The 26982-nt window shown below is 36.3% G+C and overlaps 1 protein-coding gene across 6 annotated transcripts in view; it reads right to left on the bottom strand.

The window, feature by feature from the left end:
* The window catches only part of LOC137667193 (sodium channel protein type 2 subunit alpha), a 56619-nt gene extending 31073 nt beyond the window's left edge, over window positions 1-25546 (bottom strand). Inside the window, exons 1-14 of one of the 6 annotated variants that reach the window (XM_068407780.1) lie at window positions 25259-25546; window positions 21987-22105; window positions 19343-19432; window positions 16933-17061; window positions 16164-16255; window positions 14990-15262; window positions 11148-11211; window positions 10438-10579; window positions 9425-9631; window positions 7726-8016; window positions 4164-4544; window positions 3032-3164; window positions 1125-1363; window positions 36-209 (exon numbers count right to left, since the gene is read on the bottom strand). In XM_068407780.1, the coding sequence (XP_068263881.1) occupies window positions 36-209; window positions 1125-1363; window positions 3032-3164; window positions 4164-4544; window positions 7726-8016; window positions 9425-9631; window positions 10438-10579; window positions 11148-11211; window positions 14990-15262; window positions 16164-16255; window positions 16933-17061; window positions 19343-19432; window positions 21987-22105; window positions 25259-25525 (2601 nt within the window). In that variant the 5' untranslated portion in view covers window positions 25526-25546. Of the gene's footprint in view, window positions 1-35; window positions 210-1124; window positions 1364-3031; window positions 3179-4163; window positions 4545-7725; window positions 8017-9424; window positions 9632-10437; window positions 10580-11147; window positions 11212-14989; window positions 15263-16163; window positions 16256-16351; window positions 16444-16932; window positions 17062-19342; window positions 19433-21986; window positions 22106-25258 lie in introns of all 6 variants that reach the window. The other 5 variants (XM_068407778.1, XM_068407776.1, XM_068407779.1 and 2 more) reach the window with 5 other exon arrangements.
* Between the last annotated feature and the right edge of the window lie 1436 nt (window positions 25547-26982).

Genomic DNA, 26982 nt, shown 5'->3' on the forward strand with positions numbered 1-26982 from the left:
ATAACATAGAAACATATTTTACTTAGTATATTTACCAATCGGAATGATCGAAGGACAGATAATCCTTCTACGTTTGCAAGGCCAAGCTCCATTAAACTAAGACTCACAATAAAACCATCAAAAATATTCCAGCCCTCTTGGAAATAATAATAAGGATCCATGGCAATTATCTTGAGAAACATTTCTGCTGTGAAAATTCCAGTAAACACCTGCAAGGAAAATACAGTTTCTTACTCCAGTTTAATGAGAAAACATTAAAAAAATAAAACTAACAGTATCAACTTTTGGGAAGTTATATCTTCAGCAAGCAATCCATGATAAAGCTGAATAGCTTCTCTATATTGCCATACATTGGGGTTAGGAATGAAATTCAGATTTGAAGCTTACATATGCACCACAATGTTTAGTTTCCAAAGAAAAAGAAGTAAATGGGAAAAATGTGGTTTTTATCTAGCCTGCTAATGTGCATGTATAAATACAGATACACAGAATCTCTGCTGATTTTAATGCTCAGTTTTTCCTCCTTAGATGTCGTCTTTTGCTTCTAGGAATAAAGATAAGTTTATGAGAGAGACACAATTATTTTATTAAAAAAAAAAGCTATACTGAAAGTTGAGCAGAACTGTTCTTCTTCAGGACGACCTGCGGAAGGCACTGTCATGCCATTTCACCATTTCCTGGGGAGCTGCAGTATATCTGCCATGCTTACTGGCTCTTTGCCCTCTACAATTCCCTGAACACCCAGGACCACAGGAGGTACTAGTGAGGAGCAGAACAGGTGTGGGAATGCAACTGAAAGTTCTTGTGATCTGTAAGTATCCATCCAAGAAAAAATATTAGATATATTCCTTTAACAAGCCTCAATGACAGAAGCTGAAGGTTTTAAAAAACAAAATGCATATTGACTCAATAAATCTTACTATCTTTTGCTCCATAAAACAAGAGTGGCAAAATCCACAAATGTCAACAAAGAGGGATTCAGTACAGCTTAAATTTAAATTCAACCTTTCCAAGCCTATAAATATCTAGTCAACATTTTCTTTTAAACATATGTACATAATGTCACAGAAGAATTATTTAAGAAAAATGCATTTAACATACATGGTACATCATGAAACACTTACAAGGTTTCCTACTGAAAGCACACCACTAAACTGTTCTGTCATTGGATAGTGTTCCATGGCCATGAACAGGGTGTTTAGGACAATGCAGATAGTAATGGCCAGATCAACAAATGGGTCCATCACAATCAAATTTACAATATGTTTGACTTTCAGCCAGGGAGTACAGCAGTCCCATATCAAGCAAGTGTTAGCAAATTTATACCAGCATGGTGGGCATTTCTGTCTCGATTCTTCCAGTTCTAAAGAGAAAAATGAAAATAGCATTTTAAACATATTTCTCTATTGCAGTATCACCTGTCTATTTCCTTGAGGCCTAAATGCTGTTCTCCAAGGTACTGTTGATAAACTGTGTTGATATTGTAGACCTTTTGAAACCAAGGCTACTGTCAGTCAAAAGAAATTACAATGAAAAATAATCTGTCCTACTATGTTTTAAATTTAATGTAAAAAGAATCCTAAATATTCAATAGATAAAATAACCATTCACAAGCAAATGCTACTCAGGAAGCAAGATAGAAATTTGTCTTAGAAATCTGGCATACAGGCTGGGCAATGAGTGGATTGAGAGCAGACGTGAGGAGAAAGACTTGGGGGTTTTGGTGGATGAAAAACTGAATATGAGCCGGCAATGTTTGCTTGCAGCCCAGAAAGCCAATCTCATCCTAGGCTGCATCAAAAGAGTGTGGCCAGCAGGTAAAGGGAGGTGATTCTCTCCCTCTACTCTGCTCTCATGAGACCCCACCTGGAGTACTGCATCCAGCTCTGGGGTCTCCAGCATAAGACAGACATGCATCTGTTAGAGCGGGTCCAGAGGAAGGCCACGAAGATGATCAGGGGGCTGGAGCACCTCCCATATGAGGACAGGCTGAGGGAGGTGGGTTGTTTTAGCCTAGAGAAGAGAAGGCTCCAGGGAGACCTTGTTGCAGCCTTCCAGTACTTAAAGGGGGCCTACAGAAAAGATGGTGTAAAGGGACCCTTTATCGGAGAGTGTAGTGACAGGATGAAGCGTAACGGTTTTAAACTGAAAGAGGGTAGATTTAGATTAGATATTAGGAAGAAATTCTTTACTGTGGGGGTGGTGAGACACTGGCACAGGTTGCCCAGAGAAGTTGTGGATGTCCCCTCCTTGGCAGTATTTAAGGCCAGGTTGGATGGGGCTTTGAGCAACCTGGTCTAATGGAAGGTGTCCCTGCCCAAGGCAGGGGGGCTGGAACTAGATGATCTTTAAGGTCCCTTCCAACCCAAACCATTCCATGATTCTATACATAGAACAAATAAAACATTTAAATTTTTCCTCATGAAAGATAAACATTTAGAACAAATCTGAAGTCAGACAACTATTTAGACACTATTATGGTCCACATGTGCAAAACTGCTCATTATTACCTTCCCATTTGCTATTTGGGCCACAGTCATTTAAGTCTCAAAGTAATGTTTTGCCCTTTCTTACAAGTAGTTGCTTAATTCCATGATTCAGATCCATTGTATTTAGCCTTACAGAAAGAACAATGTGACCCTTCCTTTGTGAAACAGCATGTCCGGTGAATCGGTAGAAGGGGATTGTTCTACTGCTAGAAGCATAGCCTATTCAGTAATCTAAAAAGAGCTTTTACCCAAAAAAAATAACTTCTCTAAAGAAACACTGCATTGATCAATTGCTTTCTGCTTGCATTTAACTTGGAAGTTTGCTGCTTCCACCTCAAACCTATTAACATATTGAAAGCTTGACTGCTTTTCTAAATATATCAGTTCATCTTTTAAAAAAAATACTACCTCTATATACAAATCTCATCTTGTCTGTACTCTTCAGGCTGAAATAGCTGCCTTAAAACACCACTACTACTTAATGTAGCGTACATTTAATAGCACTTTATGGCATTGTCATACAAATATTCTGTGTTACATACCTTCCATTGTGTTTGTAAGCATGCTGGCTATACTCATTGCTCTTTGCCTTGCACTAGGATCTGTTAGGTAGTCCATAGGAACATGGTAAGAACTAGACCGTCGCTTTCTTAAGTCAGTTTCTGTAGTAGTGCCCTGAAAATAAAACACTGATAAAATAGCTTATTGATTGTTCATTTAATAAGAATTACACTGTAAATTATTATAAAAGTATAATGGTTTAAAACACTCTGCTGTCGTGCACCATGCTCCATTTATGTTGTGGTTTTGCAATAGACTAATGTATGCCTAACTTCATATATAGCAAATAGTCAAATACATCAGTAGGATTGCTCTTGTGCTCAAAGAATATGTTTTTAAGTATTTTGCTGAAACAGGGCTGAGACATTAAAACATATTTTCGACTATAAACAGGTTTTAGACTGTAAAAAGTTCCACAATGCTTTTCAACAAGTTCTGCCGTAAATATCTTTCTAATTAGGCAGTGAAGTCTTTTTTCTAAACATGAAAATGCACAGCCCCCACAGCTAGCAGTAAAAGCACAAAGACTAAGTGTATTTTCTTAAGATAACTCTTAATTTAGAATAAATTATCAATTTCCTAGCAAACGTTTTCAAACAAAATAAAAGAAAAAATATTTAATAATATTGACATCTCCAAAAAGAATAACTGGAAAAATTAACTATGTGACAGGAACACTATCACAACCCATGTAAGTTATACTATCAGTGTTATAATAAAAGTTTCATATATGGTCAGCGTGAAGTTAAATACTCATTTAATATATTCCATTAAGTAAATATAATTAATTTATAATTTTTTTTCATTTTAATATCCTGCCTGATACATGAATACAGAGTCTTCCAGTTAAGTCTTCAGTTAGCATAATGAATCAGTGGGTATAAGACTACACATACTACTTTTATTTGATTGTTTACTATGCTATTCTGTTAATTCCCAGTAAATTAGCATATATTTTCAGTTTCTACTTTAGTTTATAACTGGAATATATGAAAGGAGCATCCACAGTTTGGCCAGAAAGATAATCATTCACAATTGACTAAATTTTGTAGAAGCAGTAGCTGACCATACAGGGAGAGGACATCATGCCTGAGCTATTGCAGACTTCCTTACATTGCTAGCAGTGGCTGCTTTATCAATCATCACCTCTGGCAGAAGCTGTCCAGTAGGTGACATCAGAGCTGGCGGCCCACCAACTAAAGAAACTACTCCATTGCAATCCACAGTGCTGTGCATCTTCCCATTTGCTGGAAGTGGTGGTACTGTCCTGGATGACCTACTGGCCTGACTAATGTTACTGTTGCGCCGTTCACCATGTCTACGAGGAACAAAGAGAGAATCTCTTCTGCTCTCATTGTCTTCAAAAGTGCTGTGCTCATCATCAGCAAAGTCATTTTCTGATCCTACATCCTTTGCTCGACCTCTGAAGCTGAAAAGACTTGTTCTGCTATTACGCCTTGGGGAAAACAGGGAGCCGCGAATGCTCAGCAAAGACTGCGGGCAAATAAAAACAACGATTATCAGAGGAAAATCCTTTCAAATATAACGTTTTCATACAGGGGAAAAAAACACAGTGTTAATATGTCTTAAAGGGTAAGGTCATCTACAAAGAAATGAACTGGTACAACGTCCCCTCCTTTTTGGAGAGTAAACAAAGAGCACATAAGTGACAGACAAAGACTAGTTATTTTACTACTTTGGATATATGAAATCTGTTGGTTTAATTAGAGTAAAAGAAACTGCTTGACAGAATTGTTTCCTCTGCCATTCTGCATGTTTTATTACCAACTGTTCATAAACTGAATAAGCACATCTAGACACTATTTACCCCAGGTTGGCATTAGTCTGACAGGCTGAGTAAATAAAATTTTAAGCAAATTTCCTGTGACTCAGACTGCACACAGAGGTAGCTCCCAAATACTGCCTAGTTTAAAAAACATACATATTTTTTCAGATACTAGTCAAGGAGGCCACAATAAGGTTTTTATTTCTTTCTTAAAATCTTAACTATCCTGAATATGCAAATATATGCCTGTAATTTTGTATGAACATTCTCACTAATCTTCATCAGTTTACTCATGTGAGTAAATGTTCTGCTGTAGGAGGATCTTTTCAGGATCAGAGTCAAAATAATGTTCTAGTCTTGCAAATAATTGTACATGTTCTTAACTTTAATTCATATTAGTGATTCTCTTGACTTAATTGATTAGCATTAGCACCTGATTGCACCCAAGACCTCTATGAATAGCAGAGATGATACATAACAAAGTAGTGTCTTTGCTTCTCTTCTGCAACTTAGCTTTATGGACCTGAGCCTCATTGTTCTAGGTACTGCAAAATGCAGAACAAAAAGTCCCTCCGCAAGGAACTTATCATCTAAGTGTAACACAACAGATGGATACAAAGAGAGGGAATACAAGGAGGCAAAATTGATGGGTATGATAAACAGCGGTCTTAGCTCACCTGAAGTCACTTCCCTGTCAAGCTTTCTGTAGGCAGCATGGTAAAAGAGAGTTTTAAAGAGGGATTTGAGGAAAGCAATGAAGTGTTCTGTGGAAACTCAGGGGAGCTTCTTCCAAGCATGAGGGGCAGCATACCAGAAAGAGCTCAAAGAAACTAGTTTGAAAATTTAACAGGGGGTTATGGATGCTGGCATGGGTCAGCCAAAGCTGGGACTTGACTTGTTTACTGTAAGTAGACAAAGTGGGTTGGGAAGAACTTTAGGCACAGTATGTTTTATGGTATTAAAAAAATATCTTTAGGTAGATGTGTTTACTAGCAGATTAGGTAAAAACAATGAGACAGATTAGTGCTCTTTGCAACAACATTCTTGATGAATACAGCAGTAATTGGCATGTGGAAAGAGGTCCAAGTTAAAAATGATTCACAGTTGTGGGTCCAGAGTAGAGTTTAAAAAAAAAAAAAAGAGAGCGAGAGAAGGGAACTAGCAAAAGGCCTTGTGGAAATCCCTTAGAAAACTGTCAAAGGGGTAAAAGGATCTTCTAAAGCACAACTAAACCAGGAGAATTGAGAGGAGACAAAATAATAAATGTTAGGAAGAATAAGTTTTTAAGAAGAACATAACAGTCAGTTACACTGAAGGCAAGTGAAATGTCAAGGAAAATGTCAAAGATAAGATGTAAACCTGAGTTTTGTCTAGGAAAAGGTTATTAAAAACTGGTGAGTGGAATTTCTGTTTAGTGGCTAGAACCCAGCGTGAAAAGGAACTAGGGTTGGAAAACCAGAGAGGGGATTGTTAGACTGTCATATTAAACAGCTGTAAATGAACTTGGAGATGAAAAGGAGAGAGAAGCAAGTTGTATGAGGAATGCTTCATTTCTTACAAGATGGATGAATTGAGCTGCAGTTCAATAAGACTGCACTTTGAATGAAGGCACAAACAAGAATATGCACCTAAGGGATTAGATGGGTCTTCAACATGAAGTTGAAGTCAATGGATAGAGGTGTGAAAATTTGTATACGGAACAAAATGAATCATGAACTAACTAAATGTAGCAATGAAGTCTTACAGAGACTAGTTAGATATCTAACAACATAAAACAGTGGCAGACCAAGGCAGCAGGGGGTGGGGGGGGATGCAGTACTGTTAAAAAAGGAAGTACGTTAGGAAGTAAGTGGAAGGAGGCATTAACTTGATCGAAATAGGAAGCTAGAAACATTATATTCCCACCACAGTCTGGGCTAAGGAGGACAGTCCTTAATAAGAAAATATTGGATGAAGAGGTCTGAGCTTCTTTGAGAATGGGAGCTGGAGAAAGTGATACATGAAGAGAATATGGATGCTCATGATTTATTTAGGGATGAAACAGGCTTTTCAGAGACAGTAATAGAAGAGGATTAAAAAGGAAGGAATTAGTTTAGGAATAGTGACTAAAAGGAGGGAGAAAGCAAGTCATAAAGACCAGGGAGAATTGAGAAGGTGGGGATAAAAGGAAGAAGCATATTGAGGCACACAAAGGGGCAGAAAAAGGACAGAATGGATGTGAGATCTGGACTCGAAATGCTGAGGGGAGGGTTGGAGGTGGGCAAATGAAGAGGAGCTCTGACAACTGTAGAAGGAATAACATAACAAAACTATCAAATGAAATAAATGTCTGGGTGGGAGATGCAGATGGCACTCTGAGTCACTGGTGTTTCAAAGAGAACACATGCAAGGACACGTTGCCACAGATATTTCCACCTTCTTTAAGATAACACAATTAATGTTCTCACATCAATTAATCTGTAAATTTCACATGAACATTTATGCATTTTCTACTGGGTTTTTTTGCATACCAAATTTAGTACTTTTCTGATTTAAAACATGAAATTCCTTTGTATGTGTGCACCAAATTTTGAAGCCACTGATCATGCTGAATACATCCATCTTTTTGGGGAGATAGGTCCATTTTCATTAAGAAACTTGAAATACAACTCATTTTAATGAATACACATTATTTTGATTTTTCAGACATAAATTCAGAATAAAACCAAACTCTCTCCAGTTCTTACAGTATAATCTTTGGCTGCAAGTATTAACATGGTCATACTTTGATTTAAGATACTAAAGAATCTGTGTTATCTCTTGCAAGAACTGACCAAACTACTTTACAGGGTTTTGTTTATATGATGAGTAGACAACAAAGGTGTTTAAGAGGTAATAATACTATGGTACCTGGTGTGGGGAAGAGAATCTCTTTTCGTATGTCAGTCTATTCCCCTCAATGGAAAATCGGAAACCTTTCCTTTTGATGCTGTCCTCTGATTCAGATTTGTGAAATTCTTCCCCATCCTTCTCCTCGCCTTCAGATTGTTCTTTTTGCTTTTTTTTCTTTCTTCTATTCCTCCTCTCTTTAGCACTCTTTGAGCTCAGTTTTGATGCCTCAGAAGAACTTTCAGAGAATCCACCTATTCCATCTACTCCACTATAATCTCTTGAGTCAGCTGCTGCAGCTGCTGCTGCTGCCTATATGTACAAGCACATATGCAATTTACATTTATACAAACACACACCACTCACTATTTTAAATTTATTGCCATTCTTAAAAAAATTATTTTGAAATAAAAGCAATGAACCCACCATATCATAAGAAGTATATTTTGTGAAATACCACAGGAATCATAATTTGCCACTGCTCCATAAACCAGGAGTTAGAGCAGCCCAAGGGAAAACTGTGCTGTCAGAGAACCAAGTTAACAAGGATCTGTTTTAGACTGGAGCAATATGTTGTAATAGATTTTTTTTGTCTGAAATACTATGTAAAAGTAAAGAATCAAGGCTCAAACGACAGGAAAAATCACTGTTAACAGGAAGCAACACTTTCTTACACCATTTTTCTGGATTTTGCATACTCTGTAGTCTATTAAAAATCCGGTGTAACATCGCTTATCTCAGTTTTGCAAATCATAATCAGAGATTTGAGTTAAAGTGCAGGGTATTAGAGACTTGTTGCTGTTTGAAGTTTCAAACATTTGTGGAGCATTTGATCAACATTTATTTACAAGTTGTGGTAAAAAAAAAACACAAACCAACTAACCATCCATACAAAAATAAAATCCTTATTGCTGACTTTAGTCATGGGCTTACATGAAAGACATAGTTCAACTTCTACTCTATGTGGCCACATGCCAAGCAGCCATTATCAATTACCCTATTAAAGATTTCAGAGTCTTCAAAAATGAAAAGGAATTTCAAAGCAGTATGTAATCATGATGTCTGTACCACAGAAGCGTTTTCTCCAGTTTCTCCACTTTTTCCAGTTTTCTTTAAAACTGGAACACTGTGGCTTTCTGCTGTAAGAGCTGGGGAAGGAGTAGAAAAAGCCAAATAGTGCTGGAGCAAAATATTTCTTCCACAGCACCTACAATAGTTTTGCTTCTGTTACTTAAATAAGCAGAATTCCTGGGTTGTTTTTTTCCCACATCTCCATTTCACAGAACCACAGAATAGTTGAGGTTGGAAAGGAACCTCTGGAGGTCATTGTGTCCAACTCTCCAGCACAGACAGGGTCACCTAAAGCAGGTTGCCCAGAACCATGTCCAGATGGCTGTTGATTATCTCCAAGGATGGTGATTCCACAAGCACTCTGGGCAACTTTCTTCAAGTGCTCAGTAAAAAAGTTAATTTCATCTCCAATTTGAAAATCCAGTATTTTAGCTTATTAGTTATAATTTTTGTCACAAATTAACAGGTTTACTCAAGCCAGCAGAAACAGTGCAATGGAAAACATTAAAGATTGTTTGTAACACAAAGGAATTTATAAGACTGAAGGTAATATATTGTTAGGAGTAGGGAAGTAAAAGTATTCTCATATTTGGACATAAATCCAATCACAATCATGAATGGAAGAAGGAATTTTACTTTACAGGGATACCTGAGCTTCTTCCTGTTGCTTTTTCAGTTGTTCCAGCATTTGCTGAAATTCTGCTTCTTTCTGTTCTGCTTCTTCCATGGTTGCTTGATTCTGTTCTTCATAGGCCATGGCGACCACAGCCAGGATCAAGTTAATCAGATAGAAAGAACCCAGGAAAATGACCAAAACAAAAAATATCATGTATGTTTTCCCAGCAGCACGTAGTGTCTGGGGAAAAAGAGATAATACACATTTTTAGCAGACTTTTAAATACTATTGCATAATATGGCAGCATCTGTGTTATAATTTAGAAATGCATTATAGGATTGCTTTGTGTTAGCACAAGATCATTTAGTTACTTTTTCCATATATGAATAATATTATATCCTGGCTACACGTGCAAAAATCCAAGTTTTGTGTCTACTATGGTCAAGGTAAATAACATTCTGTAGCTTGAATACTTCAGAACTTCTATCAATGAGAACCTATAGTAGCAGTTGCTGCCCCCACTATACATCTATATTACAGCCTTTAAATCTAACCGTAGTGGGGCCACTAACCAGCATCTTACCTTCTTGTCTCATCAGTCCCAAACTACAATGCCACAAAGACAGTGCAGTGTACCAAATGTCATGATGCACAACATCACTGTCCTTCAGGTTAAGGATATGTGTATTTCGGAGACAAGATGTAACCTTTTCAAAGACAACATATTTGTACTAGACTGCAAATCACTTTAACTAGCATCTATTTACAGCATGTTTGGGCAAGAAGCTTTAACAAATTAATTTATTCATTTGTGAAAAGAAACAGTAATGCTTAACCACCTTCATGAAATAGCAGCTATTTCTTATTATGTACTTGAGTACCTAAATCATGAACGAGGCCCCTGTTGTTTTAGACAGCTTACATATATGAAATAAAAGATGATTTCTGTCCCAAAGGCCTTAGGGACACGTGAATGAAAATAACTATGCAAGTACTATGTAGTAATGGTATTGGTGATGGTGCTGTTTATTTTAATAAGTCCTCACCAGCTGGTAAAGATTCTCCCAAAAGTCCTGAGTCATCAATCGAAACAGTGACAAGAATGCCCAACTGAATGTATCAAAACTTGTGTAGCCATAGTTGGGGTTTCTACCAGCTTTCACACATATATATCCTTCTGGACATTGACTACAAAAGAAGAGGAAATGCTATTTTTAACAACTACTCTAAATTACGATATGCTATAGTAAATCACAAAATCGTTCAGGAGTACCAGTTGCTAATGAAATTATGAACAAGTAAAATTTTATTCTACATACCTAAGATAAAAATATATATCTTATTGGCTTTCAATTTTTAAGTCCATTTCCTAATGATATTTCAGTGCTTTAATAATATAACTAATAATAATCTACCCTTCCCCACAATTTGTCATATCAACACATCTCCAGCAGGACAAGAGAAGAATGTCAAATAGCATGGCTGATGATAAACAGTTGTCAGCAAGCTGCAGTAACATTTATGCACAGAACGTTCATGTGGCTACCTTTACAAAATTAGCCTAAGATGCTGAAGAAAGTGCCTGTGTAAACTCAAATCACATAGATGGTTATATTTAGGTATAGCTTCAGTTGCAAAACATCGGTATTTTGCAAATCTACAGTACAGTTGATACTAAAGTTGACCACCTGAGCTATTCTAAGTAGCTACTTATTTTTTCTTGATGCATTATGAAAAGTGATGACCATTTCCTTACCCTGCATCTGAACTATTGCCACACAGCAGAGCATCATTTTGTCCTTCCAAGAAGTAGAAATGATCTGTTTTTTAAAAAAAAAAAGTGATGAGAAAGACATCATTTATACCTAATGGAAACTGAGCAATGGTATAGACTTTTACACTCTAAAGAAATAAGCAGAGCTAACAAACAGTTTAACTGCAATATATAATGATCAGGAATGAAAAAGGCATGGAAAATACTGTTTTGACAGGAAAATGACCTTCTGTAGAGTCTTGAGGTTGGCCTTTCTTTAGAAAATAGAAAGGTAGTTGTACAGCTAATTCTCAGTAACGTACCCAAATGAATATGATACAATGGGTGGATTACCAAATTGTGTATATCAGTAAATGAGTCAACAAATACCAGGAAAACAAGACAAAGGATGAGGGCGATTCCCTGCCTTTGTTCATACATTTTGATCTATATCATGTAGTGTTATCCATTTATAATTATTTATTACACAGTATTTTATCCAAATATTACTGGAAAAAGTACTGAAATTTTTGCAGTCTGAAAACACAACACAACATGCACAAGAAATTGCATACTGGATCTTGACTTGAGCAGCTGAGGGAGAAACCAAGCTTCTATTGTACATTACAGAAAAATTATTACTCAAAATTCTATAGCAGAGGAATGTACTTCAAGTATCTGTACGTATTTTGTTAATAGGCTAACTATCAAAATGAGGTAAAATATAACCGAAAGAGATGGAAGTCTTAAAAGCCTCTAGCACATTCTTTTTTTTTTCCTTTGTTTTGCTTTGAGGCAAAAAGGGAAAGAAAGGGAAAACCAATTTGCCATCAATTCCTAGTTTGGGATTCTTATGGTAAAATGGGAATCTCTAGTGGAGATTTTTGGGTCAGGTGGCATATTAAGCTAAAGTTGCCAAAATTAGGTATGTTCTGGCTGTTCCCAGGAAGCAGATGGTTCCTTGAGATTCCCTGCCAGCTGGCACGGACTAGCCGAGGGCTAACGCTAAAGAGACAAGCAGGGAATTGCAGCCAGTTCCTACTGACTGGTTCTACTGTGTCACCGCCAGTATACGATAGAGACAGAATAAAACCTGCTTATTTTAAAGAAAGAGAGAGAAATTATACGCATTACTTGTGTATCTGCAATCTGTTCTCAGATGTCAGACAAGAAAATGGTGGATTTTCCGACATTCTGGTGCTCACATAGTCATGCCCCATGAGAGATCTAACCCCTGCTTAAAAAGTTTAAAGATGCAGATAGGCATCAAGCTGGATTTCCAAAATTGTCTGCTGGCCTAATGCACATTCTTAGGTAGCACAGCTCCTCCTCTGGTAAGCAGAGGATCCAGTTAAACTATCCAGTCATCTCAACTCTCAGCCCACTATTTAGGAAAACATTTAAATAATTATTTTTTCAATACAAAGATGATAAAGTAATAAAAATAGTCAATATGAGTTTATAAACAATATGCCATATATAAAACTATTCCTGTCTCCTGCCGACTTAATAACAGGACAACAGTCATGGTTACAAGTCCTAGTTGACACTTTCATAAACAAATAAAGGAGATGGTATGTTCTGGTTGGAATCATCACAAAATACTAGAAAAAAGATTCTCAGAGAGCAGTTGCCACTGGCCCAATATCAATTCGTAAGGACATCTTTCTGAAGATCCTCCAGGGATCTGTGCTATACATGGTTTTCATAACAAGATTCATTACCAATTCAAGACATGAAATAATAGAAAAAATGCATCCAGTATTCTGAAGACATCAAGCTAGGAGAGAACATGATTGAAATTTAGAATGACCTTTACAAACTGACAAGCTGCTCCAAAAGCAATTGGATTTATTTCAACAGAGGCAAGTGGAAAATGCAACAGTTCACAAGGCAAAATCAAATAAGTAAATGCAAAATAGACAGGATCTGGCCACAGCCACAGCTGTACAAAAAGATGCAGTGACTGTCATGAACTGCAAGTTGACTGTGAATCAACAATACAGTGCTGATATAAAAATGATGTAATTTTGAGATGTGTTAATAGGAATGTTACATATATGGCACATGAGGTAATTACTTCTTATTTGTACCTTTATTAGAGGAGTAAGTACCAGCTTTGAGCATATAATTAAAAAAAAACAACCCAAACAAAAACCAAACAAAAAAAACAAACAAAAAAAGAAAAACCAAAATCCCAGACTAATTGGAGAGCCCAAAAAAGCAAAAAAAAATGTTAAAATAGGTATAGAAAATGAGAAACACAAAATAGGCTTGCTTGCTTTAGAAAAGACCAGAAATAAAGAAGGTAACAGTTTTAAAATATAATAAAGACTAATATAAAGTAATCTACAATTATCTTATTTCTAAATCCACAGGAGAAGTAGTAATATATTCAGTCTGAAATTAGGAAAATTTAAGTCAGATATTTGTTGGGGTCCGCACGAGGAAGGAACTACAGCACACCAATATGGTGCTCTAGTAGCTTCTTTATTTTGGTTAACACACACTTTTATAACCTACATACTCTCTTATGTAACGGTCACACACTAAGCTATTGGCTACAAGTATTGTCCATAATCTGGCTGCGTGCCACCTCTACTGTTCTAATTGGATACTTACTATAAACTTAAGCAAGCCACATCCCTATACTTTCTTGCTATCTCATGCTGTTACATAACAGTGTACTGGTATGTTCTCTCTATAACTTTCCCACGGTCCAGGCCCCTACAGATATTTAGAAAAAACTTTCTATTTATGTGAGGCAGTACCAGAGGCAGCTAAAGGGGAATGGAATGTGTTTTTCAGATGCTTTTAAGAACAGGTTATCATCCAAAATCTTCTCCAATACATTTCTATGGTACTACAAGCATGCTGAGAAGATAAGTATATTATAGGATTATAAGGTAATGAGACTTGGATCCAAAAGCATTTAGCTGTTAAACTGAGGTTTCGTAACTCAGTAATACGGGCATCAATTACAACATTTATACAGACTTTATAAAAAACTAAGATTATGCCTAATTACAAAATTAAAACCCTAAATACACTAAAATATTAGGAGAGACTGAATACATTGGAGAGACTGAAGCTGTTTACCATTATGAAAGACAGAATAGCAATCTACTATAGATATGTTCAGAGTTGTTCTATCTGAATTTTAAAACAATTTTTGTTAACACAGTAGTGACATTAACTACCTAAAATGGTGAAAATACTGTATTAAGAGGTACAAAGGAGGCCAAAATGCTAATTTCTTGATTTTCCACAGATAAGAAACAAATCAAAAGATACATAATATGGCATCTAGTTCTTATTGTGCTAGAATAAGAAGCACAGGATAAATAACCAGTACTCCTATAAAGGCGTGCCTGTGCTGTGCAAGGGAGTGTGCTGCAGAGACACTCACCAAGTCCCAGAAGAAACAATGCAGCTGCACGTACATGCTATGGCAGGATTCATGAGCTAACTGACGTTCACATATGGATTTATGATACTGGGCATTATCTTACACTAATGTAGCTATATAATTTCAGATCCCATATTAGGACTGTCACACTATTTCAGGAGGCTTGAAGCTAGCAGGGGAATTTGTGCTTTGTGCTACAATGTGGATTTACTCTAGAAGTCGTATTCAGTAAAAGGTAAAAAGATATTTTAGTACTCAGTACAATATTATGAGTATGTTAAACTACATTATGACTGTTCTTTTATTTACTACACAAAATGAGTGCTTTTATGTCTCTTGGACAGATTACACCACTTTAATTGCAATGGAAAGATACTGATGCTTTTATATCTGTTTAAAAAAAATCCAGGAAATCAGTGATATAATTAACTCTTACTTCTGTCTTCGATGTACTCATCCCAGTTAAACGTTGTCATTGTTGTATTAATAAATGTACCATTTTCACCTATAGAGCTATTAAAGTAGGAAATAACAGTTGTTTCAAAAGTAGAATTGTCGGGAGGCCACTGCAGGCATTTATTCCTCAAGTTGCCCATGAACAGCTGCAGCCCTATTAGTGCAAATACACTCAGACAAAACACAGTCAGGATCATAACATCTGAGAGCTTCTTCACAGACTGAATTAGGGCTCCCACGATAGTCTTCAAGCCTGCAAAGAGAAAAGATTTTTATTATGATGTTAAACAGATACTAAATATACACAAAAAAATGTGATTTTTCCTGACAAGATAAAGATTTCATGCAAAATGACAACTGAGTCTAGTATTTGTGATAAAATAATTTAATGAAAAGCCTTGTTACTCGTGAAGATGAATGAAAAGCTGTAAGTTTATGCTTATTTTATAGTGTACAGAAATAAAAAGTAGAAAATACCAAACACATTGCTTATGCCAAAACAAGTGATTTTATTATTCATGCTATATCTCACCCTATATAGAAAAGCATCATTTGCTTTTGCTGATGCTTCTTGCCCAAACCTTTCTTATATGAACCTTTTAAAAAGTATTCTGCATTAGTAAACCCATTATAAAGACATTGTAAGTGCATATTTGAATGATACCCTCATAATAATCTTCTTACAATATAGGAGGGGTGATGGTTTGGAGAAGAAAGACATCTTTAAAACAATATCCCATGCATGGCCCATGCTATCCTTTAGAGTTTAATTTTTTATACATGACTTAAAACTGAATTAAGTTGCTATATCAAGTGCCTGCAATAAATGATAAAATTTGCATCAGTATGAAAGCTTAAAATTAACTTATATTTAAAACATGTAAAGGAAAGCTTGATGTCATAAGATGCAAATCATATAGGCTGTTTACTGCAAATATCTCATGCAAGAATTTGTTAAACTCAAAGGCTGATTTTTTTGAAAAGAAAATACAACTAATATAAGAAAAACAAGAATCAATTTAAATAAAATTACATCTTGATTCCTGCTTTTTTATTTTGTTAACAATGTGTAGCAAACAAGGCTTATGTTTTAATAACGTGAGTAGAGCCTTTGTGGAACAAAAGTCAGCCTCAGTGTTTAACCTAGCTCTCACCTGGAATGACTGATATTGTTTTCAAAGCTCGGAGAACTCTGAATGTTCTCAACGCTGAGACATTGCCCAGGTCCACAAACTCTGTCACATATCTGTAATAGGGGAGTTCACACACAAACACAATGACAGCACACAAATAACAGTTGGAGATACGAGGGGCCTAACACCTTACACCAGTTACTTCTTACCTGGAATTACAGAAATAGTTTTCAAAGCTCTCAATACTCTGAAAGTTCGAAGAGCTGAAACATTGCCTAGGTTTACAAATTCTGTTACATACCTGTAGGATTAAATCACAGTTACTCAGAATTGAGGCAGATTTTATCCTATTTGCTTGGGTCTTTGATCAAGACCTCTTCACCGTTCACCGTATTTTGCCTGTGTTATAAATATGCCTCTGACTCAAAAATTTAATTAAGTTTTATCAAAATAAACCACATTGACTTGATGTTTGAAACCTAATTTGGTCAGCTTATAGCAGGAAGTCAAAAGGATTCCTTTAATTCTGGTATGCAGAAAGGAGACAGGATGTGAACAGTTCAGGCTGATGGCATTCACAATCCTAACAGGCTGGCACACCATGCTGGCCTCTGCAGCACATTCTTAGTTAGAAATACTAAACTGTGTAAAAGAGGTAGAAGAAACATATTGAAACCGCAGGAAGTCCAGGCTCCAAATGTTCTGGCTGACAAAATATGAGGCAATTTTTAGTCACTAGTTTCATGCTATCATAAAGATTTTTTTATTAAAACAAAAGTAGAACACTTACGCAAATGTAATGACAGTGAAATCAAGCCAATTCCATGGGTCTCGAAGAAATGTAAAATCTTCTAAACAGAAGCCCCTTGCAAGAATTTTAATAAGTGATTCAAAGGTATAAATTCCAGTGAATGTGTATCTGAGGAAAATACGCAAGACAGAGATTATAGAAACACACACATGTTATCTTTACACATTGTGCTCTCTAGTTTCTTTCTTATTTTCTTCTCTTTAAGTGGCATAAGAATTTAATGGAAGTTACAACCAACTTTAAACATCTGCAGAATTTATGCCATAAGGAAGGAGGTATCAAATTATGATTAAAAGACTAAAAGACGACCCAAAACTTAAGTTCAAATTCTATAATCTATGCCAATGAGACAGTTGCAAAATTCCCGGTTACTTCATTGGTGCAGGTTTATGTCCAATCTGAATCCATGTTATAACAAAACACACAGATGGATTATATTAGGATTTCAGAAGTTTCCTCCAGACTAAAAACTTCTTTCTTCGTTATTTTTATGCTGAAATGTAGCTTACTACCATGAGCTGGCAATGTGCCAAACCTCATCAGTCCTCATTGACTTTGTCACAGAGTAGGTGTATCCAGTACTTCACCTTCAGCAAGACTGGCATAGTACTGGAATGAAACGAGTGTTTTCAGAACACCCAAAAGTGTTTGCAAGAACAACCAAAAATATTTACAAATGCCAATAAAATTCAGCTACCCATTCTGACTAAAAAATGTGGTTGAAATGTAAAAAGTAAAAATATTTAATTCTGGCATTCTGAGTCATCTCAATTTTCTATCTCCAAATGATGTCATCTTGAAATTTATTTTTAATGGAAAAGAATTCAAATTAAACTGCTTAAAAGGCTTGAACTGGTTTTCAGACTTGAGCCAACCTGAAACCAGTTTTCCAATGTGATTTTTTTCAGTTTGATTACTAAAAAATTTCTTTCCTGCACAACTCTACTCGACAGATGAGGCAGACTTCTTTTGTATAGCTAAATAGCACAATATAATGACATGAAGAAATATTCAAGCTAGCTATCTTTATTCATAAATATTTACTATATGCTAGACATCCTGAATACATATATGTTCATAGAATCATAGAATGGTTTGGGTTGGAAGGGACCTTAAAGATCATCTAGTTCCAACCCCCCTGCCACAGGCAGGGACACCTTTCCTCTAGACTGGGTTGCTCAAAGCCCCATCCAACCTGGCCTTAAACACTGCCAGGGAGGGGGCATCCACAACTTCTCTGGGCAACCTGTTCCAGTGTCTCACCACCCTCACAGGAAAGAATTTCTTCCTAATAGCTAATCAAAATCTACCCTCTTTCAGTTTAAAACCATTCCCCCTCGTCCTATCACTACTTGTCCTTGTAAAAAGCCCCTCTCCCGCTTTCCTGTAGGCCCCCTTCAGATACTGGAAGGCTGCTATGAGGTCTCCCCGGAGCCTTCTCTTCTCCAGGCTGAAGAGCCCCAACTCTCTCAGCCTGTCTTCATAGGAGAGGTGCTCCAGCCCTCTGATCATCTTCATGGCCCTCCTCCGGACTCGCTCCAACAGCTCCATGTCCTTCTCATGTTGGGGGCCCCAGAGCTGGACACAGTACTCCAGGTGGGGTCTCACAAGATTCTCATATTGAACTCAAAATGAGAATGCCTCCACTGACTTTAACAGCCCTATGATTTCACTTTTGATTACTGAAGATTAAAGGGGTACATTTCATCCAAATCAGTTAGGAACAAAGAAGCAGCAGAAGCATAAAATGCTATTGCAAAAATGAAGCACCATGAAGAGCAGTTGTTTCACACTGCGGTCTACAGCCTTGGAACTATCACAAAATATGCACCAACTGTATATCGGCACCAAGTAATTGACATCATATTGGACCTTTCCTCTTCCTATGGGAAGATTAGCCAACCACTTAAAACACTTTTATAATAGCTTATTTTTCATACAAGCTTTCCATTGTTAGATTGTCTTGGGTAAAGAAAGCTGCACTACGGTGAACACAGCCATCCATTAGACAATCCCTTTATCTGTAACGGTTATTGCAATAGAGATGGAAGAGTGTATTTCCCCGCATTCTTGCACAGACGTAACATAGAATGCAGTGGAAAATATTTATAATCTACTTTTTTGCACAGTCATAAGACTAGCTTCTCTTCTTACATTCCCCATCTAGTACTGCAAACAGAGGATGGACATTGAATAACTTCTAATGAGGCAAGTGTAAAATATATGTATTTAATATTACACAGAAGAAACTAGCATCAGAATAGCTGTTGAAAGGATATGCCAACAAGGCATCCACTGCTGCCTGTGGATGCCATCCTAAAATAAAATAATTTACAGCAGTTTATTTCAGATTACTGAATGTTATTCAAAGAAAATCCATTTAACTTACTCTACATTCTTTGTCCAGTCTGGAGGGTTACTCATGGTCATAAATACACAGTTGGTCAAAATAGTGCACATGATAAGCATGCTAAATAATGTAGGTTAAGAGTTAAGGAATGTAAGCCAGAAAATCTCATAAAAAGAGTATCAAATAACACACTGCTTTGGCAGATTTCCACTATCAGGAGCTATTTATCCCTCCCTCCATATTTAACACTCAGGGAAAAGCCCTGAATATGTTAAAGCTTCCACAGTCACTGCTTTGTAGCTAAGAGAGAACAATCACATACTAAAAATTAGAAAATGGGAAAGATATAAAAAGAACCCAACCCTTAATTTTAAATCATTTTTAGATTATTTTTTCTTTTGAATCAAAATGTGAAAATTTGAAGTAGTGGCTTCTAATTTAGTGCAATAACACAAAAAGCATTTGTTTTGGATGATCTAGACAAATCTGATCTACTTCATGCATACAAAACAGTGAAAAATACATTTTCTTCACTTTTCTCCTTTATGTTTCACCATAAAATTTGGCATGGATCAATATTTTTCCTTATCATTCTAATACATATATTGAAAGCTAGTTATCACATAGTAGGAGAGAACATAGGGAGATTTTAAGGAGAAAGTTATTTTATTACTGTTTGCTTTATATATGGCTTTTGTAATATAAATGTTGGTGGAGGGGAAGGCACATGATATTCTCAAAAAAAGAAATCTAAAAAGAATTCCAGAACAGGACCAAGTCATAAATAATTTCATTGATCTTAACAGAACTGCTCTGGATCTACAACCTTTCACACTCAGGACTGATGACATTTTAAGAAATGAAAATACAAGCACCAAAATGAAACCACACAGATGATGCACAATATGTCCACATGATGGCACCATGACCTAAAACTAGAAAGAGGACAAAGCTCTTCTTTCGAGAAGAGCTTTAGATTCTGTAACTAAAATGCAGGTTCACACCGTGCTCCTAAACAGAAATCCGAAGTAATGGGGTGGAAAGTACTGTGAGGTTCCCCTCTCGAAATCTTCTTTGCATGTCTACAATAATGAAAAAAAACTTCAAGCGACAGTAAATACCTGTGCCTTCTGAACTGTCAAACAACTGTGGCGTTACACTCAACAGTTCGTCGGGTTTTCTGCTCAGTAAATATATTTAAAATCCTTTATTCAGAATGTAGCATCTCACTATGTAATTCATATATGAACAGAGCAGAAGAGTAAGAAAGTTATTTTAAAAAAACAAAAAGTAACGTGCTATGAGTGTTTCACAAACCTGTATTTTACATAGGCTTTCAAAATCCTTTTTGATGAAATGTCCTCTCAGAGTTGCAAATCCTCACTATTCTTTCATCAGGGGAGAAATAACTAGCATATATCTTCCCACAATTTTAAACAACGTTTTTTTACCATTCTGCCTTCGGTGACTCTAGCTCCTCACCACCATCTCAGTCCCATGATCTTCCATTATTCCATGTAATTGAATAACACTCTATAACATGCTAAGGAGTGTCATATAATTGACAAATAATTATTTTGTAGTGGCACCTGCAGCAAGCAAACACAAAACAGGCTATGTAGTGTCATGATTGATTCTGAAGTAATTTGGAGGCTAGCCATTGATAACAAGATCCAACACATAACAACCATTGTAATTATCAGACTTCCATTATACCAAGATTGAAAAAAATCCTTTCAAGATTTATTCTACATGATCTTAGGATCCCTATATGTAACGCTACACAAACCTACTTTCAGTGTGCTTATGTTAGACTCTTGTAAAATGTAAGTGTACGAACATTTGTATTTATTCCTTAAGTAAGCAGACTTGCTGAAGTCAACGCCCTCATTGCTCATATCAGCATCTGGGATCAGAGCAGTGGGATGCCTATGATAGTCAGCTACCAAAACACTAGAAAAGGCAAAATAATAGATAGTCATTATGATCACTTAGCTTTGCAAATCTCTACCTTCAATGTGGAAATCTCACAACCTACTTGAAGAGTGAAATTAAAACATCTACAGGACTATGAGAGCATAATGTAATAATGATAACAAAATAAAATAGACAGGTAAGATACATATAGAACTGAGAATGTATACTAAAACAAGAAACCTAGGCTGTTTTATCAGCCTATCCTTCTGCAATTGTGATCTGAATCAGAAAAATGAAAAGGAATAATGAAACCATATTTTCACTAAATATTCATGCAAGCACAAACCTGGGATCAAAGATTTGATTTTTAACGCAAAGTGTCAGTGAAGAACTGAAAGTATTTTGAGCAATATATCTGCAGTTTATGAAAAATGTGGAGGAGGGGAAAAGATGAAAAGAGATGTGATGATTACAGGAAAAATGAGGGAAGGGAAAAAAATAGGTGGGGGAAGAAAAAAGACACAGGAAGAAATTGTAAAGGACGATGACTGGTTGTTTGACTTCTGATATTACTATATTAAGATCCAGCAATGAACACAAATGTAAAAAGGGAATAAGAAAAAGAACAGAAGACAGAAATAGTAGAGAGATGAGGGACAAAGCACTATAGATCATATTGATCCTGGGACATGTGCCAGAGAATGATTTAAATACTAAGTAACATCTGATTCACTACAGTTTTAGACTAACCACTTGGAAAGGATATGAATGTACCAAAATTTTAATAGCTATTTTTCTAAGAGGATTGAAAGGAGTTAACATGTACAGGGCAGAGGTGGCACTGAATCGGAAGATTGCCTTCCCTTTATTCAATACTATAAAGGTCTGTAAAAAGAAAGACAGAATGAAAAATAGCATTTAATAGATACCAAGTTACAAACAAGTTACAAGTTCAAACCCAGAATAATTTTCATTTCATCATTAATCATATTTGGTCAAACTCTTCTTCCATTTACACGTCCCCTAGAATCACAATCCCCTTGTCCAGTCCACACATAGTAGAGTCCAGCCAAATCACTATAATTAGAATTGCATGAAAACAGTTGAATAAGTTTATTTAGAAATCATAAGTAATCCTGATATTGCTAGCTGGAAAAGAGACAGGTATATAAGGTACAAATGTATGTAATATTTGAAGAATTAGTATACTTTCTGTACCTTATGATATATACACTGAGGAACACAACTTTAAAAAAAAATGAGAGACATTAAAACTTCAGCATTCCCTGAATCAAATAACCAGCATTAATTATCACATCAAAGTACTAAGACAATAGTACTACAAAGTGATCTAAATTTCAAGAGTGATCTTCATGAAAATAAGGAAATTGAGAGTGTTCAATAACCAGTTTTTCAACAGAACACTATTGTACTGGATAGTTTTTGCTGTATAACAATACAGAATAACATACTGCTTCTCTTTTCAACTATTTCTTGTGAGAGTTACATACCTGAAATTCTGTCAATTTTTCTTAAGTCATGCTTTACTTTTACCTAATACAGAATTCAATAATCCACATGTTTTCACTGTCTCTCCAGTTTCAACAATAATTCATGCATACTACCAACATTAAAAAGAGCATGTATAAATGTAAGTTTTCTTAAAACCCGGGAAATAAAGTAGAATAAAGCCTTTATTTAACATGCAGTAAGTTTTTAAATTATTTAGATTTCCAAGCATTTGGGGAAATTCCTGTCTATTTCTATCATCTCTTCTTTCTACACATAGGTGAAAGTTCATGCTCATTGAAGGTAAGGGGATCTAGCTAGCATTGTGGCAGCCCTAAAAAGCCCAAAGGGAACATAAGCCATGCAAACCTGGAGCACTGCCAGTAGCCATGATCTGCCTCAGCTGGAATCAGAGGGCAGCATTTGTAAAGATTATGCTCTACTTTCTGAGCATGTGTGCCAAATACAGCAGCTGAAATCCCGAAAACAATGCCCCGCCCCCTGCCTGAAATCATAAATTTTAGCTCTTCCACACTGAACATATTTGCATACCCAGATACCCATTGATTCTCAAGCCATACTTTGGTCCTTTACTGTAGTGGAGAAAGGACTGGTCAGTAACGTACTGTCTTTGCTACTATTGCTTTTCAACTCTATTACTATTCTGCCTGGAGTTCAAGAAAATCTGCCCTCAAATCAGAGTTATTTGTATGTTTTCTGTTCCCTTTACTCTGACAAAACCTCTGATGAAGCATCATTTGTGCAATGCTGACTCATCAAGACATATTAAAAAAATAAAATGGAGCCTGACCTAAACTGTTGTTCAAAGATATGCAAAGAATGCCAAGAAAAATAATAGGAGAAATTATGATTGCAATGCATGTCTAGTTTGGAATCTTACATCTCCCACTAGAAACCACTGTGCTTTTGGAAAAGATCAAGGCAACTGCTATGCATTCCTCATCATCAGGAACAAGCAATTCAGCAGGATTTTACTTCATTTCCACAGTTAATTGGAGAATTACTTTTCTAGTTTCCAAAGCATGATAATACGTGTGCTAACTTTAGGATTTCCAGCACTGAACTTAGATTTTTACTACTGCACAACTGGGAAAGAAGGAAGGAAAGGGATCAGCACTTTGACCCAAATTCCATTTGCCTTACTTCCAGAATTCAGCGGCGTAAATCACTCGACTAAAGGGAGCAGAACACGATATTTAATTGAAAACCTTGTTTTCAAATTTAACTCACGGTTCTCCATAGCATGAATTCAGTTTTAGAAATTCTGCAATGATCATTTAAGGTACAGCTGATTTTTTTTTTTAAAGCTGTTCTCTCTGTTCAGTTTATCACAGTATGCCTATATTGTTATTGTTTCAACATATTGGTGATGAGGCATACCCTTAATTCCTGCAGGAAATATCTTCATTTGTATTTTTTTACTTAGTTCAAGTTTGACTCCTAACAACTCTTGGGGATTTCTTTCCTTTTTCTTTGAAGTAGTTTTTTCGCTTTCATGGGTTTTTTTAAATTCACTTGTTTTCATTCACTAGCTAATTGCCACAGGAAAGAAAAGAAAGCACAAGAAAAAAATCATGAAGGCAGAAAAAAACATCAGTAATTTCTTCTTTACTGGTAGAATAACGATGGTGCAATACATATGATGCCAAAATCTGAGGGACTGGAATCCTGGAGGAAACCCAAGGCCATCTGGTCAAAAGTCTAAAGTTCAGCACTTTTGCACTTGGCCACAACATTTGTTGTTGTTACTTTAAACGAAAAGAAAATATGTGGGTTTATTTTTTAAAAAAATTAACATGTCTATAAACTATTTTTAAAATTACACAACATTCTGTTGACACTACAAAAGGAATTCCTACCTCCTCTTCATTTATTTCCCTCTTTTAAATACCTCCTCTGATAACAATCATAGAACAATATAAATCTGGATATTAATATTTTTTCACCCAGACTGTCTCTGTTGGATATATGGTGCCTCTATAGAGTAAAAATTGGAAGAGGAAGATCTTCGGCATATCCTGAAAAATTACCTTTACATACTTCCCTATCCTTCCCAGCAACAAGAGAATGCAACCTCGACTTTCCATGTGACAGTGAAGAAAGTTAGTGAGGAGGTGTCTAGCTAGCTTTGAGATGGGTTTCATAGTGAAGATGTGCTCCTTTCAGATCTATAATACAGCAATTAATAAAATAATAATTCTAAAGATAACCCCTGTGCTACTTCTTCAATTCTCCTGTGTGTAAAACAATGAAAGTTACAAATTTTAGTAAAATACCAGGTATATTAAAATAAACCTAAATGCATCTCTACCTACAGACCAGGTCCCACAAACTTTCGTTACTAACTTCTGTTCTTACAACTGAGATTTCTGTCAGCGAAATCAGCTGCTGGGGGAATGTATTATACGTAAAGACCAGGTCCAAAATACAGGAAATACTATGTCTTTTGAGAGGATTTGTTGTATTTTAATCTTCTTAAAGTCTGATAGAAATGTACAACACACTCACTTTTTTATTGATATAATATGGGTCCAGGTCTTCCAAGGGCTCAGACACCATTCCTGGAGGTATGTCGCCATAAATAAATGGCAGTGTCTTTCCTGCCTCCAAGTCACTATTTGGTTTTGGGCCATCTTCATCATCATCATCTTTGCGTTCTTGTTTGGATTTTTTAGCTTTTTCTTCATTGACACGCTGCTCAATAGCTGCAAGTGATTCTCTTGTGAAATAGCGGAAGCTGTCAGGTCCTGGTGGTACCAGCACTGGTTGTGCCATCTTTTCATCCTGCACCTCTTAAGTACTGTTTAGCCTCTCTCATAAAAAAGTGCTAAAAATATAAAAACCAGAAAAAAATTAGAGCAACAGACATAGCTACAAACAATGTAAAGGGATATACCTTCATAGAATTTTCTGTGGGACATCTTGTTAAATTCGACGATTGTCGTCCAAGAGGAGGTTGCTATGAAATGGATTTTTTCATTTGTTTTTATTTCAAGACAAACCATTTTCCTTTGCAGCTCGCGTCTTAGACTTGTCTTGAAGGTATCAATTCTTAAGACATTTAGTTTCAAATTCACTTAGTGCTTGTGACAATAGATTGCCAATTCTATAGACTATATAAAAAAAATGTCACATACAATACAATAACATCTTCTTGCCTTTATCAAGGGTAATGCTATCCGTTCCCATGAATAAAGTAGGAGGTATTTTCAACCACATTCACTGTGAGGAATCAACAGTTCTTAAGCGTTTCTGGTTCGGTGCTGAGGAGTGAGACTCCAGACAATTAATCTCTTTATTATCCTGAAAGCTGCACTTTGGACCAACCCTCCCTCTAGCTAGAAGGACCAGAAATGACTCCTAGAATCCACTACTGTGATGTGAGGCCAGAGGTATCAGTTGAAAGCAATGTGAGATGCTCCTTCTCTTCAGGTACAAATATGCTGCCTTTGCAGAGCTGCCAGCTCAGGAAACAAGATTCAGGCACAAGCACCTGTATTCAGATCCCCTGCCTGGCAACACACTGTGCACTGGAAGAATTGCTGAATTAAACAAAAATGATGTTTCATCATTACATACTGCACTTAGACCTTTTACGTCCAATACCATCAGTTGTATATATTTTTCACAATTTTCACTAACAAGAGCAGAACCATCTCTTCTTAATGTCTCCAGACAACTAGTTCAGTTAAAAACAGCAAGTGGAAAATATTCCCAATGCAAATACTTTGATCTGAAATCATAAATGGGATCTCTGCTGTAGCCTTCAAGAATTTCTCTCAAGAGTCCTTCTCCTGAGTAAGCACATTAAAAATATAGCAAATGCAATAAAAAGTAACAACTTCTGAGTAAGACAATATACCCAAGAAACAATTATCAAATTAAAACGATACAATAGTTAGAATACAATCAGCATGATCTTATTTTACTGTCTCGCTAAATGCACATACTCCAGCACAGGTGCAACAAATTCGTATTTTTTAAGCCTGCTAAATAAACTGCAAGACGATGCTTCCTCCTCCTTTTCAACCATATGCACATAGCCCTTTACACCTACACAGACATGCACACGCATCCCAGCTCCTGCAGGTCTCCCTGTGAACATGCTTTTCCATTGCAGGCAAATGCACCTGGTGCATTCTCTCATGGACGGTCTGTAAGCAAACTGCTGCTGGAAGCTGCACTGGCTAGTAGAAGCAGAAGGGTTAATTAGGGAAATGATAGTGGTCTTG

This window comes from Nyctibius grandis, chromosome 9 (genome assembly GCF_013368605.1).
Source record: "Nyctibius grandis isolate bNycGra1 chromosome 9, bNycGra1.pri, whole genome shotgun sequence".
NCBI lineage: Eukaryota > Metazoa > Chordata > Aves > Nyctibiiformes > Nyctibiidae > Nyctibius > Nyctibius grandis.